Source organism: Convolutriloba macropyga, chromosome 2 (assembly GCF_964194025.1).
Source record: "Convolutriloba macropyga chromosome 2, txConMacr16.3, whole genome shotgun sequence".
NCBI lineage: Eukaryota > Metazoa > Xenacoelomorpha > Acoela > Convolutidae > Convolutriloba > Convolutriloba macropyga.
In genome coordinates, this window is record NC_134469.1 from 83,116,400 (window position 1) to 83,131,759 (window position 15,360).

The following is a 15,360-nucleotide window of genomic DNA, read 5'->3' on the forward strand; positions in this document are numbered from 1 at the left end:
ATGAAGTTGGCGAATTTTTTATTTTACGGCATTTATTGCTTTCTTTTAAAAAAATGCCGCTAATTTCTGACATACCTCTAGCACTGACTTTTTTGTTTTGAAAACAGAGAAAAACATTATTTGCTTGGATTGGTCAATTTCTAATGATTGGATGCTAAACTTTTCAATAAAAGCTTATTTACATCGAACCGATAATTCATACATTTTTACGAAAGTCACGTGTCCTCTTTGGCTGAACAGATTTCAAGAAAAAAATGCATTGCCTTATCCACATGTGCATATTTGTAACAGCACTGGTTTACTTTAGTTTTAATGCTGTAGAATTAGACTTTCAAAATTGGATTTTCAAAATCAGACTCTCAAGATTAGATTTTCGCCGAGATTTGTGGTATGCACAGGCGTTTCCAAACAAGATCTGACAAAATAAGCCCAAAAAGCAGGTTTCAGAGATTACTTATGAACCATTTTTTTGTAAGTCAGTTGAAAACGTCCTATCAAAATGGCTTTAGAAAATGAGTGAAAAAAGTTAAGAGAACAAAAATAAGCAAAAAACAAAATCTCTGGAGAAGTTTGCGAATCTGTTGTCTGAAGAATTCTCACTCTATTTAAAAAACAAACGGAAAGATTGCAAAAAAATTAGCCGCTTTTTCTGTTTTTTTTTTGTCCCCGCTTGACATCAACGGTTCATTTTTTCCTTTGTGATTGAATGCAAAAAAAGATATGTTGTGGTAGACTTTTGCCAAAAATGAAAATTTGCCCCCCCCTCACTCAAGATATGAAATTGAGTCAACCTATGCACAAGATAAGCAGTAAAATTCAAACTCCTTCGACAATTAAAATTAAGCTAAAAAGTCAATTAAGCGGCCAAGAAGATTGCCTTAATATCTTTTGTCAACTGAAGCATTAAAAAGGAAAAAAAGAGTCTTCAACTTCATTTTTATTTTTATTATGATCAGTCAACTTTTTATGAATGAAGAATTGAGTTCTTTAAAATAGAGGCAACCAAATTCGTGACAAAAGCGGTGAACGAACTACAAAATCAGTGGTCATTTCTTTAATAAAATTCCATAATTTTCCCATTAAGTTGTTAACTAAAACCTAATCTGAGCTCTCAAGTCACTTGAAATACTAAAGAAACAGAATAGTTTGAGAAAGCCGGAAGCCAAGACCAAAAATGAAAAATTGCCACAAAATATTAATGTTTTGACATTAGACTGTTAATAAAAGTTTAACGGTACAATTTTTAGGGGAAACAAAAATCTAAATGTGGATAAATGAACAAAGTATTCTTAGAATAAAATTCAGTTAATTTAGGCCAATAAAACAGGCACTTAAAATATTGGACAAAATAAGTTAAAAATGAATACGGTTTCACCAAATGGTATAAATTTGAAACAACAAAGCTTTGAACTAATCAAAAATCTTTTGGTTGGCTGAGTGAAAAATGAAAAAACAAACGGCAGCCAATTAAACCTGCTGATAATCGATAACTTAAAAAAAGCTGGCAAATAATTCGCTGAAAAATTTTTGATAACTAATTCCAGAATGCCCAAATGCATAAATGATTTAAAATTTTGTGGTGTGTTCAACTTTATATGATCGAACCGGCGTTCAGAAATTATTCAGTTTCAACGGGTCATTGTATTTAAGAGATAAAGATAATTTTTATATTTCTTTGTATTGAACTCAATCTCTTACTTAAATATCTGAAACATACCTTAGCTAAAATGACCCTATATTAGCGAATCTTGGCAAATTTATTATATGTTTTTTGGGCTGTCAAATTAGTTTTTTTAAAAAAATTCAGGTGGAGACTCTTGCCAAAAAGATCTATAAGTGAATTGTAATGTTCTCCAAAACCGTCGAAACAAGATATCAGATAAAACAAACAAATTTAAAAATCTATAATACTGCTGAAAATTTGTTGCATGTTTTCTCAAGTTGAATTGAAAAAAAAAACGATATTTTGAGTTTTAGCTGTATGCCCTGCGTGGTTTTGCCCTCTTCTACTTGGGCTGGAGAGCAAGAGTGGGCTGGAGAGCAACAGTCGCGTAATTTGTGAATTTATCTATAAGAGTGCTGATATAGCACGTTGACAACCGTACTGGTACGTTTCTCAAAAACAAACAAAACAAGACACCAGATAAAAATATAAAAGAAGTCAACTTTGATTACAAACGATACTGCTGAAAAACTTATTCAAAACTTCTCAAGTCCACACAAAAAAAGCAACTTTAGGTTTTTTCGTATGCTGTGTGTTGTTGTACACACCTCATGTCCGGCCTTGTCATCTCCGGCCGGAGATCGGCAGTGGTGTAGTTACGTTACTGAAATCAACTATAGGAGTACTGATATAGCACGGTAACAACCGTAATCGTATGTTTCTCAAAAACTAACCAAACAAGGTACCAGATAAAAAAATATGAGAAATCCATTTTAAATTGATGTGATGCTGCTGAACAACTGCAGGAAATTTTATCAAGTATGGTTCAAAAACCGACTTTTTGAGATTTCCCTTATGATCTGTGTGGTTTTACCTTCCTCATTTTTCATCCCAGACCGGAGATCTGCAGTAGCATTTTTACTGAAATTATCTGTAGGAGTACTGACCTAGCACAGTCATAACCATATTCATACCCCAAAACAAAGAAAACAAGTACCCCAAACATACGTCATAACCGTTCTCCAAAACAAACGAAACAAGATATCAGTCAAAAAATACAAGAGAAATCAGTTTTAAATGGATATGGTAGCGCTGAAAAATTGCTCAAGTCCAGTTTAAAAAAAAAAGACTTTTTCAGAATTTCCCGTTTGCTCTGGGTGATTTTTCTCTTCTCCTTTATACGTTGTAGCTGGGATTGTGAACGTGGAAAACAATTACAGATCATCTTTCACCATTTTACTTATCTGTAGCAAACCGAGAAAAAGTAAATTATTTCGCAAAATCAGCGTTTATTTGGAAGCTTCCGGACCGCACAAATTTTGGCATAAATATAAATAAACGCAATTTGGACAGCTTGAAAAAATAGAAATTTATCGCAAAAAATACCGTATTATCAATATGCAGCGAAAAACAGACCTGAACGTCAAAAAATAGAAAAAATTATCCTTAAAAAATTAGAGAAATAGGCGCTGTTTTAGAAGTGGTACTAGTAGACCTCCATCTCCTCTCACAATATCACAAAAAAACAATAATTCAAAATTGATGCATAAGATAACTAAATCAAAAAAGTGTGAACAGGATAAAGATTCATACAAATCAAAAAGAACAACAGATTTTTCTTTAGCATGCTTACAAAAAACTAAAATGTTCTCTATACTTTGAAAAATTAGCTTTTTGTTGAAATATCCAACTTTTTGGAGATTTTTTGATTTTGTCAAATTCCTTGAAAAAAATACACACAATTGATTTGAACAACCTAGAGATATACAAAATTAAACCTAAACATAAAACTGCGGATCATCGATAATTTGAAATAAAAAAGTCTACCAAGTAAAGACTTTTCTCAATAATGAAGCGTACAAAAGGTACCTGAAAACAAAAAAAAACACTGTTTTCGAGAGAAATTAGAAATAAACAAGCTGTATTTTAGAAGTTATAGTAGACTTCGATCTCCTCTGAACCATATAGCAAAAAAGCAACAAAAAAGCAACAAGGATACCCAAATCGGTCGCCCTCACATAAAATTTGAACAAAAGAAGCAACTAATCAAAATTAAACGACCAATATTTTTTTACCTTGCCAAGACTAGTTAAAATTGATCTCTACGTTTGGCAAAATCAGCCTTCCTTTGGAATAATAAATACTTTTTGTGTAAATTGTCACAATTAATTCAACCAAAGAAGACAGACATATGACCCAAAAATTAAAATATCTCATTTGATCAATATCTGAAAAATTAGAACGAATTGCGAAAGAAGACTTTTTCACTCATAAATTTATGATTTGCCTTAGTAAATCCATCTACAACAGAGGTGTTGCTTTTTTGTTATCAGAGACGTCGACTGTTATTTAAAAAGAGGTTCTAAATGTTAGAGAAGAGAAAAAAGAAACTTGATAGAAATTAATACAAAACAGGATTTTTTAGAAGGAAAAATATTTGTGGTTTCCAGAAATTGCAATCTTGAAATCGCTAAATTGACATTTTTAACCCAATAAGTTGTCCACATCAAAAACGAAAATAATAAACAACAATTTACAATCAAAAACCAACTTATTTTCATCTAGCATTGCCGATAAAGACGGAAAACAGATGTCTACATTTCTAAAAATCAGTTTTCCGTAACAATTCAAACCTCTTTTGCTAATTTTTGGGTTCGACTACGTTTTAGCATACATCACAATGTTGCGGATGCAACTTCAAGAGGGCTAAATACGGAAGTTAAGATGATTTGCCGCAAAAAACTTGACTTTATGTCCCACATTGTTAACTGTCAGTTACCAAAAAACATGGAAACAAAACATCTGAATTTGACTTTTTCAATGCTAGAAATATGTTTTCACTACATATTAATGGTAACTAACCGACATTCAACCTTCTGATGTTACAATTACATACGCTAACGATTACTTGGTTGTGACAAGAGCAGACAATGATGCATGGATTTTTTACTGGAATCAGATGTCATCAAGGACAATTTTTTTGGAAGTTGGGTTTCAGACGTCACCCCTACAAGATGTTCTAGTTTTTTTTACTGGTTTCAGACGTCACCAGCAGAAGTCCGCCCGAGGTCTCAGACGCCACCTCTGATGTCCTGTTAGATCGAGCCAAAAATCTTTAATTTTTTCGACAAAAAGCCAACAAAAAATTGAAATTTGTCCCCCAAAAACCTGTTTTCTGTTAATATAGCACCTCGATGGATAAACTGTGACTAATTTTATTATTCTAATAGCAAGTAAAAACAATTTAACTACTTTGAAAGAAAAATTTGGTGAGAAAAAGGCCAAAAGTCAGAAAAATGGTCGCAAAATCAGAAAAATAAAAAAACCCATTTCGATTTTCTGATTGCATTTTCTAATGAAATACCAAAAAAGCCTTCGAACTATTTTTTTGAGCTAGTTTTCAAATAGCGAGAAGGCCATTCTAGTCGATATATCATACTGGAGTCTCAAAAACAAGAATTGTACGAAAGTTTTTTCTGAAGTCAGAAAAAATCAAAAAACCCATGTTGATTTTCTGACCCCATATCTTATTGATTCACAAAATAAACTCTTAAACTATCTTTGTGAGTTAGTTTTACAGTAGCCAGAAAGCTATTTTGGTCGATATAGTATACTGAGTCATCAAAAACGAGAACTGTCAGAAAGTTTTTTCTGAAACCAGAAAAATCAAAAAACCCATTTTGATTTTCTGACCCCCTATCTTATTAATTCACAAAATATACTCTTAAACTATCTTTGTGAGTTAGTTTTACAGTAGCCAGAAAGCTATTTTGGTCGATATAGTATACTGAGTCATCAAAAACGAGAACTGTCAGAAAGTTTTTTCTGAAACCAGAAAAATCAAAAAACCCATTTTGATTTTCTGACCCCCTATTTTATTGATTCACAAAATAAACTCTTAAACTATCTTTGTGAGTTAGTTTAGCAGTAGCCAGAAAGCTATTTTGGTCGATATAGTATACTGAGTCATCAAAAACGAGAACTGTCAGAAAGTTTTTTCTGAAACCAGAAAAATCAAAAAACCCATTTTGATTTTCTGACCCCCTATCTTATTGATTCACAAAATAAACTCTTAAACTATCTTTGTGAGTTAGTTTAGCAGTAGCCAGAAAGCTATTTTGGTCGATATAGCATACTGAGTCATCAAACACGAGAATTGTCAGAAAATTTTTACTGAAATCAGAAAAATCAAAAAACCCATTTTGACTTTCTGACCCCCTATCTTATTGATTCACAAAACAAACTCTTAAACTATCTTTGTGAGTTAGTTTAGCAGTAGCCAGAAAGCTATTTTGGTCGATATAGCATACTGAGTCATCAAAAACGAGAATTGTCAGAAAATTTTTTCTGAAATCAGAAAAATCAAAAAACCCATTTTGATTTTCTGACCCCCTATCTTATTGATTCACAAAATAAACTCTTAAACTATTTTTGTGAGTTAGTTTTACAGTAGCCAGAAAGCTATTTTGGTCGATATAGTATACTGAGTCATCAAAAACGAGAATTGTCAGAAAATTTTTCTGAAATCAGAAAAATCAAAGAACCCATTTCAATTTTCTGACCCCAATACCCTATTAATTCACAAAATAAGCTCTTAAACTATCTTTGTGAGATAGTTCTGCAGTAGCCAGAAAGTTAATTTAGTCGATATAGTACACTGGGATCTCATAAAAAAAACAAGAAAGATCAGGAATTTTTAAAATTTTTTCTGAAGCCAAAAAAAAAAACCTAAATTGTAAATCAAACAGTCTAACTCATTTTTTGAGTAAGATTTTGAAACTGTCTCAATTTTTCTTTTCGAATATATTATAATCGGAGTCTGGAATCAATAATAGTTACAGAAAAAAGTTCGAAACAGGTTTCTTTAAAAATAGAAAACTCTTATTACAAAATCCCAAGAACACCTCCGATAAAGAAAGCAAAACACATAAAACAATTTCCCAGCTAGAAAAAAATGCTGATTTTTCAAAAGATTTGCAAAACGATATATATAAAATATAGCCTTCAGCAAAAAAAAAAGAAACAAACTCAAAAAGTTTTCCCCTGTTATCTTTAAGAACCGTTTATTTTTTTTCCTTGTCCGCGGTCACAAACGTCACCGAGAAGAAGTCCCTATTCCCCTGCTGGTCTCAGTAGTCACCAATCAGAAGAACAAATTTTGCACGGTTCCAATAGTTACCGAGAAGAAATCGATAATTTTTACTGGTTTCAGAAGTCACCATTGTAAAATGAGAAGCCATTTCTTTTTGGTATCAGCAGTCACCCCATTTAGAAGATTTCAATTATTTCAAGAAGAGCAAAACATCTCTCAAGCACCTCAAGCAGTTCTACACAGTAAAGTCCTTAGTGGGTTTTCCTAAATCAACACAGAGACAACTCAACAACCAACGTTTTTTCTTGTAACCCTCGTTGCCTAGTCGCTCCGCAAAAAAGAAAAGCTATAGTATAATTTTTTTTCAGCAACCTCCTTTTGGGCTTCTCGTAAAAGTAAAACAGCAGAACTAATTGTTTTTTTGCTTACATTCAGGGAGAAAGCACAAACTAAAGTTTACAGTCATAGTCCGAGAAAAAAAAACCATTTGAAAACAAAAAAAAAAGAAAATCTATTCGTAGCAGTTATTTGGTCCTGTTAAAAAAAGCGATAAACATGCGAACGAGTTTTTTTTTCTCTTTTTAGCATATAAAATCTACTATAATTAGCACCATCACAACATTAGGATCCTTGTTTTTGAAAAAAGTTGCGTCGCTGAAATTTTATAGGAAATATTTTGGCTGATTAGCGAAATTAGATTTTGACATCAAAAAGTCGTCGCTCCGGTTTTTAGCCGTTTTCATTTTAACCGGAAAGACAAGCATAACAACAACAACAACAGAGATCAACGATGTCGCAAAGGAACAACGACGAGTGTCAGTTTGCAGTAAACATGTTTAAATCAACGGAAAGTTCTTTGAGAAGCCAGCTTGATTTGTTACAGAAGGCAATAAACGATAGAAAGAGCTTCCGATCACTAAATCTACTGATAAGCAGAGCCAAAACGCTGCAAACAGAATTGGACAAGAAGACAGAAGCAGTGTTGAGGGCGAAGCTTCACCAGAGTACAGCAACTTCGATTCTCGACAGACAGAAAGCCTTAACATCCAGACTGCAGCAATCCGAACTGGAAGTTGACACATTGGACGATGATGGTCTTTTAAGCCAGTCCTCAACAAGATTTCGCGATGACGTCACAATTCCCTCTCGCCCAAGCAGCCGACGACTGGATTCAGAACGATCAACACCAACACGTAATGTTATCACTGAAGAAACATTTGTCGAGCAAGCAGCCAGTTCACAACCGAACGACACAACAGTCTTCATTAATCCACCGCCCATTCCTCCAAGACCAGTCAAGCCTTCAATGTTCCTGAACAACCAGCAAATCCAGGATCCTCTTATTAGCCATTTGATAAAACAACAACAAAATTTCCATCAACAGAACAGAAACCAGTTTGTTGACTCCAACTCAACACATCATGCTAGTCATTATTATCCAATGGCATCAAACACCCAAGAACAACCCAATGCTAGTCAGCAGCAAGAAACCTTAATTTTGCCGCCCCTCAACATGTCAGACTTGGATCACCAGTTGAACCAAGAACCCAATTTTCTAACGGCAAAGGATTTAGAATTCAACGGTTCTCAATCCAAACAAAAGCAGTTTGTTAACCGTTTCAGTTTATCTCTGACCCCTGAAAGTCAGAGAGGCTTCCGAAACGTCAACGTACCTTGTCCAAACCTTCAAGATGAATGTGGAAACCCATTCCTTGGCAAAGCAATTAGTGGCAAACCTCTTAATCATGGACCTGAATACTTGACAATAGATCAAAACCCTCACTCATCTAAACAAAACTACGTTCGGCCTATGCATTATTGTTTCACAAACAATCTACAACCAACAACAGCTGCAAACGTAGTTTCGGACGTCCAGAGCTATTGTTTTTCAAAAGAACAAGATGTTCAACTCAAACCTCAAAAGCCTGAAAACAGTTTTGTGCAACGTGTCAGTTCTTTCAACATCGGTCCCAATGAACCTGTAAAAAACACAACCTTGACAAACAGCTTCCCAATTCAGGGTTTAGCAGTTCAAAGGCCTCCTGTTTACCCATCTACTACCCCAGCGCAAGCAAACATCCAGTCAGTGCAGAGCGATCTACAACTTCTTACAACGCATTCCACAACCGCTCAAGAAGCGAACAAACCAGTCAATAGCCTCAATCCGGCTACTCAAACCAGTATGGTGGATATTGGTCAGAACAACACAAACGCTTATTTATCATATCCTTTAGCCATCAAGAACATGGCAACTGAACCCGCTGTAAATCAAAGTCAATCAAACGACGAAATTTCGCACTTGCGACCTCCACCTCTACCTAATCTTTATCCAACTAACATCTTGCCAACTTCAAGCGTAAGGCAGCATCAGGCTCCAGTGTTTGCTACAGCTGGACAATTTGTCCCCGCAATGACCAATAATGAACTTCAGCCAACATTTGTTGACCTAAAATGCTCAATCAAATTGCCGCCATTAAAATTGCAAAACTTTAATGGTAACCCCATGCACTATCACGAGTGGATAAATAATTTTTTCTCAATGGTTCACAATAACATTTCAATTACTGACACCCACAGAATAACCTACCTACAGAATTCAGTATCGGGTAAGGCAAAAGATCTGATACATGCTTACTCTTGTGATCCATCCTATTATAAGACAGCCCTCAACGAGATAATGAGCCGCTTTGGTGACCCTTCAGTTGTTGTCAACGCTTTTATCAACCAATTAGAGTGCTGGAAATGTAATAGTTCTTACAATAAGCAATCCTTCATAGCATTCTCTTCATTTCTAAAGAGACTTGTCCAGGCTTTTCAGAACCTAGGTTTTCAAGCCGACCTTCAATCGTCTACTTTATTGAGGAAAGCGAAGGAAAAAATTCCCCACAACTTGCTTCTTAAATGGACTGAATACACCCTGACAGAGAATGTTACAACAACTACCTTTGTTGAGTTTCAAAAATGGCTTGATGTTCAAGCAAGGGTTTATGACAAAGTAAACCAGGAAAATAGAACCAGTACCTTCACTCACAACAAAAACGGTAATTATCCTGCTGTGACAGCACAACAATCGGTTCAAGAACAGTTTCAGCAAACAACTGCAAGACAGTCTCAAAGGAACGATTTAGATCAACGAAAGGTTAATCACAACGGCTCGAAAAATGAGCAACAGTTTGCAAACAAGCACACAAATTGTGTTCAATGTCACAAACCGCATTTTGTTGCAACTTGTTCAGACTACCATAAATTGTCCGCTGAAGGTCGATTTCAAACTATCCAGAAAAATAACTTGTGTACAAACTGTTTAAGTAATCAACATCGCAGAGACACTTGTCCCTCCTCGAAGCGTTGTCAAGTGTGTAATGGTTTTCACCATACAACACTACATAATCCAGCTAAACAATTCAACAGAACACATGCCGCTTTTACTACCAGCAACGTCCAACAGCAAACTAAATCCTCAGGTCAACAAAATTGTTCATCGAAAGACGACAACAACTCACAAACGCAAAAAAGTATTGAAGCAACTCAGAATAAAACAACAAAATTCACACCCAAAGGCAATCTCAGGTACGGAAAAAATTTTGGAAATAATGATAATCAACAGTCATCAAAACGTGCGAATTTGAATGGACCTTCTACCAGCCAAAATTTCAATGTCAACCAAATATCCAGTACACCGAAAGATTGGTTTGAGCAGTTACAGCTGCTGCCAGTATCCTTTATCAAAGAAGATAAAGTATTCGACACGTATGCTCTCATTGACCCCGGCAGTCAGTTTACGTTTTTATTAGATGCTGTTTCTGACTATCTGGAACTCACACGCGAATATCAATCTTCAACTACTGTTCAATATCTAAGCGTTGATTACGAAATGCCCCTATCAAAAATAAAGCAACCAATAACAGTTTGCCCTTTCAATCAGTTTGATGAAAAGTTCCAAATATCCAGAGCCTACAGCACCCCTACATTAAACGTTAATGCAGCCAATGTCACTGAGCTAAACTATGTTTGCGATGCTTTCAATGAACTTCGACACATATATTTCCCAGACATTGCCGAAGGTAAGATTGGAGCACTCCTTGGTGTCAATGCTTTTGCCTTTACGCATCCTACTGAAGTAATTCAAGGCACCGAAATCCGCCCCTTTGGAGTAAAGACAAAGCTTGGATGGACACTTGCAGGAGAGTACCTGAACACACTAGGAAGCCGCTCTTCAAAATCTTCTAACAAATCGAAACTATTTGTATACCATGTCTGTCGGAAAAGTCCAGAACAAACCTTGGACAATTTGATACAAGAATTTTGGTCGATAGAGAACGATGGTACCAGAAAAGAAGATAATACTATCACTGAAGATGAAAAGTCTGCAATTCGAATACTTGAGAGTACTATCAACCACACAGGCGAAAGGTATGAAATTGGTCTTCCATGGAAAGTACCTGCCAATCTTCAAAATAACTATTTTTCTGCCCTCAATCAGCTAAACAGTTTGAACAAACGACTTAATAATGATCCAAAACTAAATGATATGTACCAACTGACTCTTGTCACAGATCTCGAGAAAAATAACGTCAAGCCAGTGGAAATGACAGACCCACCCCCTGAGAAAATATGGTACTTGCCGCATCACCCTGTTCAAAACGCAAACAAACCAAACAAAGTGCGTCGTGTCGCCAATGCAGCGTCAAAATTCAAAGGCGAGTCACTAAATTCCAATCTTCTAACAGGACCAGACCTCTTAAACAGTCTAATAGGAATTTTGGTCAGATTTCGTGAAAAACCTATTGCTATTTTGGCAGACATTGAAGGAATGTTCATGCAAATCGGCATCCGAAATGAAGATCAATCTGCACTACGTTTTCTATGGTCTATTGACAATTATGTGCGACAGTTTCAATTTACCAGATTGATTTTCGGTGCAACTTGCTCACCATCTTGTGCAATTTTTGTCTTAAACAGATGCGCAGAGGACAACGTCGAGACATATCCAAAAGCACAGAGCGCTATAAAGTCTTACTTTTATATGGATGACTACATCCAGTCCTTCGACTCTCCTGAAAATGCCAACGCGACTGCATTTGAAGTAAAGAACTGCCTGAGAGCCGGTGGTTTCCGCCTCACAAAATTCCTGTCAAACCATCAACAGGCTCTTCAGTGTATTACTCCAGAAGACCTCGAGGAGCCCAAGAGTGAAACAAGAGTCCTCGGACAAAAATGGAACCTTGAAAAAGATACTTTTTTTCATGAAATCCCTCGGAGAATTCCCTAAAGAAGCTGAACAATATACTCAACGGTAACTTTTCAGTCTGGTGTCATCAATTTTTGACCCAATTGGGTTTCTTGGCCCAATGACAATAAAGTTCAAAATTCTTCTTCAGCAACTTTGGAAGTTAGGTAGAAAATGGGACGAGCCACTGCCAATTGAACTTCTACATCCCTTACAAAAGCTCCTTAACAGTTATCACTCTATTCCTCAACTTGAAGTTCCACGACAGATGACAACACAGAATCTACCGGAGACAGAGAACCAGTTACATGTTTTTGTTGATGCATCGATTGTTGCAACGTGTGCTGTTGTCTACCTCAGGAGCTTGAATAAGACCAGCAACGAAGTACAAACTGCATTCGTGATCGGGAAATGCAAAGTAGCGCCCGTAAAACAGTTGAGCGTTCCAAAGTTGGAACTAGAGGCATCTGTCACAGGTGTTCGACTCCTGAATTTTGTTAGACATGAACTCTCTGTTGAAATCAGCAATGTTTTTTATTGGACGGATAGTCAAGTTGTCCTTGACTGGATTGGTTCTTCCAAGAAGCAACCAGTTTTTGTTGCTAATCGCATTGCAGAAATAAAAGTAAAAAGCAAACCTGACAATTGGAATCATATTGCGACAAACTTAAACCCAGCTGATCATGGTACTTGTGGTTTAGAACCCAAGGAAATTGAAGCAAAATGGTTTAAGCCGCCAGACTTTCTCTCCTCAAATGATGTCTTTTGTAGACCTACAAAGCAAATGCCGATTTGTGCAGCAACAACACGATCTGCATTAAGAACCAAGACACCAGTACTCGACCCTAAACAGTTTTCAACTTGGACAAAAATTTTGCTAACGATAGCTACTGTTTTCAATCTGATCTACAGAGCGAAGAGACAGCGTGACAGTCACCATCAATACACTGTTGAAGACATTGAATTATCAAAATCTTACTTGATACAATTGTCGCAAGTCAATAGCTTCCCAACCGTCATCGAGTTGCTAAAAGGTAGCCGTAAACTGGACCCGAAATTCAAACACAGGTCGTTAAACCCAATGCTTGATAAGAACGGTATATTACGCGTCTGTGGAAGGCTAATTTTTGCTCCCAGTGAACTCGAGTTGGCCAAGCGGCCAATACTACTTCATTCAAAAGATCACATTTGTCGTTTATACCTCGAGCATGCCCATCGCATCTGTGTGCATCAGGGAACAGAAGCCACTAAAGCATTTGTACAGCAAAGGTACTACGTAATTGGTCTCCGCAGAACACTGCAGAGCATTAGATACAAATGCTTCCTTTGTCGACGTTTCGCACCGCAAAGAATTGAGACTTTTATGGCACCGCTACCTGATTGCCGCTTCCCGACTGAAAACAAACAATTTACATTTGCCAACTGCGGATTAGACTTTTTCGGCCCATTTTACATTGAGGAAGAAAAAGATAAGCTTCAGAAAAACTACGGCCTCATCTTTACTTGTCTGGTAACGCAAGCTGTTCACTTGGAAACCTGTCCAGATTTGAATACAGACACTTTTCTGAACGCCTACCGCCGCTTCACTTCGCGAAGATGTCAGCCCGCTGATTTGTACAGTGACAACTGTAAGACTTTTGTTGGTGCCAAAGAAGAACTCAAAAGGTGTCTGAATGACCTCGACAAGGACAAAATTCACAAAGCACTCGCAGCACAGAACACCAAGTGGCACTTCAACCCATCTTATGGCCCTCATTTTGGCGGCGCTTGGGAGCGGCTGATCCAGAGTGTCAAGCGGACGCTCTTGATCATTCTAGGGTCAAGAAAGTTTACTTTTGACGTTTTCCACACAATCATGGTTGAAGCAGAAGCTATGATGAACTCCAGACCACTTACAAACGTGTCGGACGCCATGGAAAACGAAGAACCATTGACGCCAAACCATTTTCTAATTCAGCGTCCTTACAACTCTCTTCCCCCTGGTATCTTTCCGTCAACCAAGCCAGCTAACATGAAGTCTTGGAAGAATGTTCAACAATTCCTCAACCACATCTGGAGGAGACTGGTCCGGGAATACCTACCGACCTTGATAAAGCGACCAAAATGGACCGAAAACGACGGGAATTCACTCAAAGTCAACGATGTGGTGTGGGTCCTGAAAGACTTCACCCCACGTGGTATTTGGCCTCTGGGAAGAGTAGAAGAAGTGTTCCCTGGACGAGATGGTAACAACAGAGTAGTTAAAGTGAAAACGGCTTACGGCACCTTCGTCCGCCCCGTGTCCGGTCTCGCCCGTGTTTTCGCTGATTAGCTTTTTGTTAATATTTTTTGCGCTCCGGTTTTAGGCAAATTGGGTTGCATATAGTTTTATTCAAATTAATTTGGGTTTATGGATTCTAACTGGAATTGGAAACAATATTTTATTTGGTGGATTTATTCGTGGTTTACCCTCTTATTCCTGTTGCCCCCGTGGAGCATGTTGCGGATGCAACTTCAAGAGGGCTAATTACGGAAGTTAAGATGATTTGCCGCAAAAAACTTGACTTTATGTCCCACATTGCTAACTGTCAGTTACCAAAAAACATGGAAACAAAACATCTGAATTTGACCTTTTCAATGCTAGAAATATGTTTTCACTACAAAGAGCTTTAGAATTGCCTCTTTGAAGTAGTCAGTTTTCATTGTTAGTCTTGGTCTTTTTATAATAAAATTACGAAGTTAAAAAGTGTATGTTAAGATTACTTAGTGGGCAACAATGGAATGAAATGAGCATCAAATTTCAAACAGTCAGTACAATTAGGAGGCCACTGAGTCAGCAAACTGCACGGAGGAATTTCAGTAGAAATTCGGTCTAATTGCAGTCAACCGATTATCTTCTGCAGAAAAATTTTAGAACGATTTTCAAACAAATTTTGCAAAATTCTGAATCTCAAAAAATAACCCTCCCTAAAAAAATTTTTGAAGAAGAGAATTATGAAATAAACTCTAACCTCGAAGTAGTTTCACAGCTGCATTTTTTCCAAGAATAAATGACAAAAAATGTCAGAGCAAATAGAACAGAGGAGTGCATGTCATATTATGTTTCCCAAAAATAAATTTGTTCAGCGATTTTGTTACTTCAAACGATGGCAGCTGGCTTCGATGAAACTTATAGTTCTCTAATGCTCAATTTATAAAAGATGAGCTAGCACGCTGTTTGAATTCAGCTGTATTCTGTTCTATTTAAGCATAATTGTTGTTTTGAAATCTTGGTTCAAAACATACACAGATTAGAAAACTACTGAGGTTTAACTCAAACACTTTAGCTTGGAAATGGTACTCATCAGCAATTAGAAAAATGATGAAAAACGATGTCGGATATTTCTTTGCAACGAA

The 15,360-nt window shown here is 36.6% G+C and overlaps 1 protein-coding gene across 1 annotated transcript; it reads left to right on the plus strand.

Annotated features, from left to right (window-relative positions):
* Nucleotides 1–12,106: 12,106 nt before the first annotated feature.
* Nucleotides 12,107–14,296, plus strand: LOC142335028 (uncharacterized). The gene has a single exon (XM_075383357.1). The coding sequence runs from the start codon at nucleotides 12,107–12,109 to the stop codon at nucleotides 14,294–14,296; it is 2,190 nt and encodes a 729-aa protein (XP_075239472.1).
* The last annotated feature ends 1,064 nt before the right edge of the window (nucleotides 14,297–15,360 follow it).

Bases quoted from the DNA above. Each gene is read 5' to 3' on its own strand.
- LOC142335028 (XM_075383357.1), top strand. From the start codon at position 12,107: ATGACAATAAAGTTCAAAATTCTTCTTCAGCAACTTTGGAAGTTAGGT.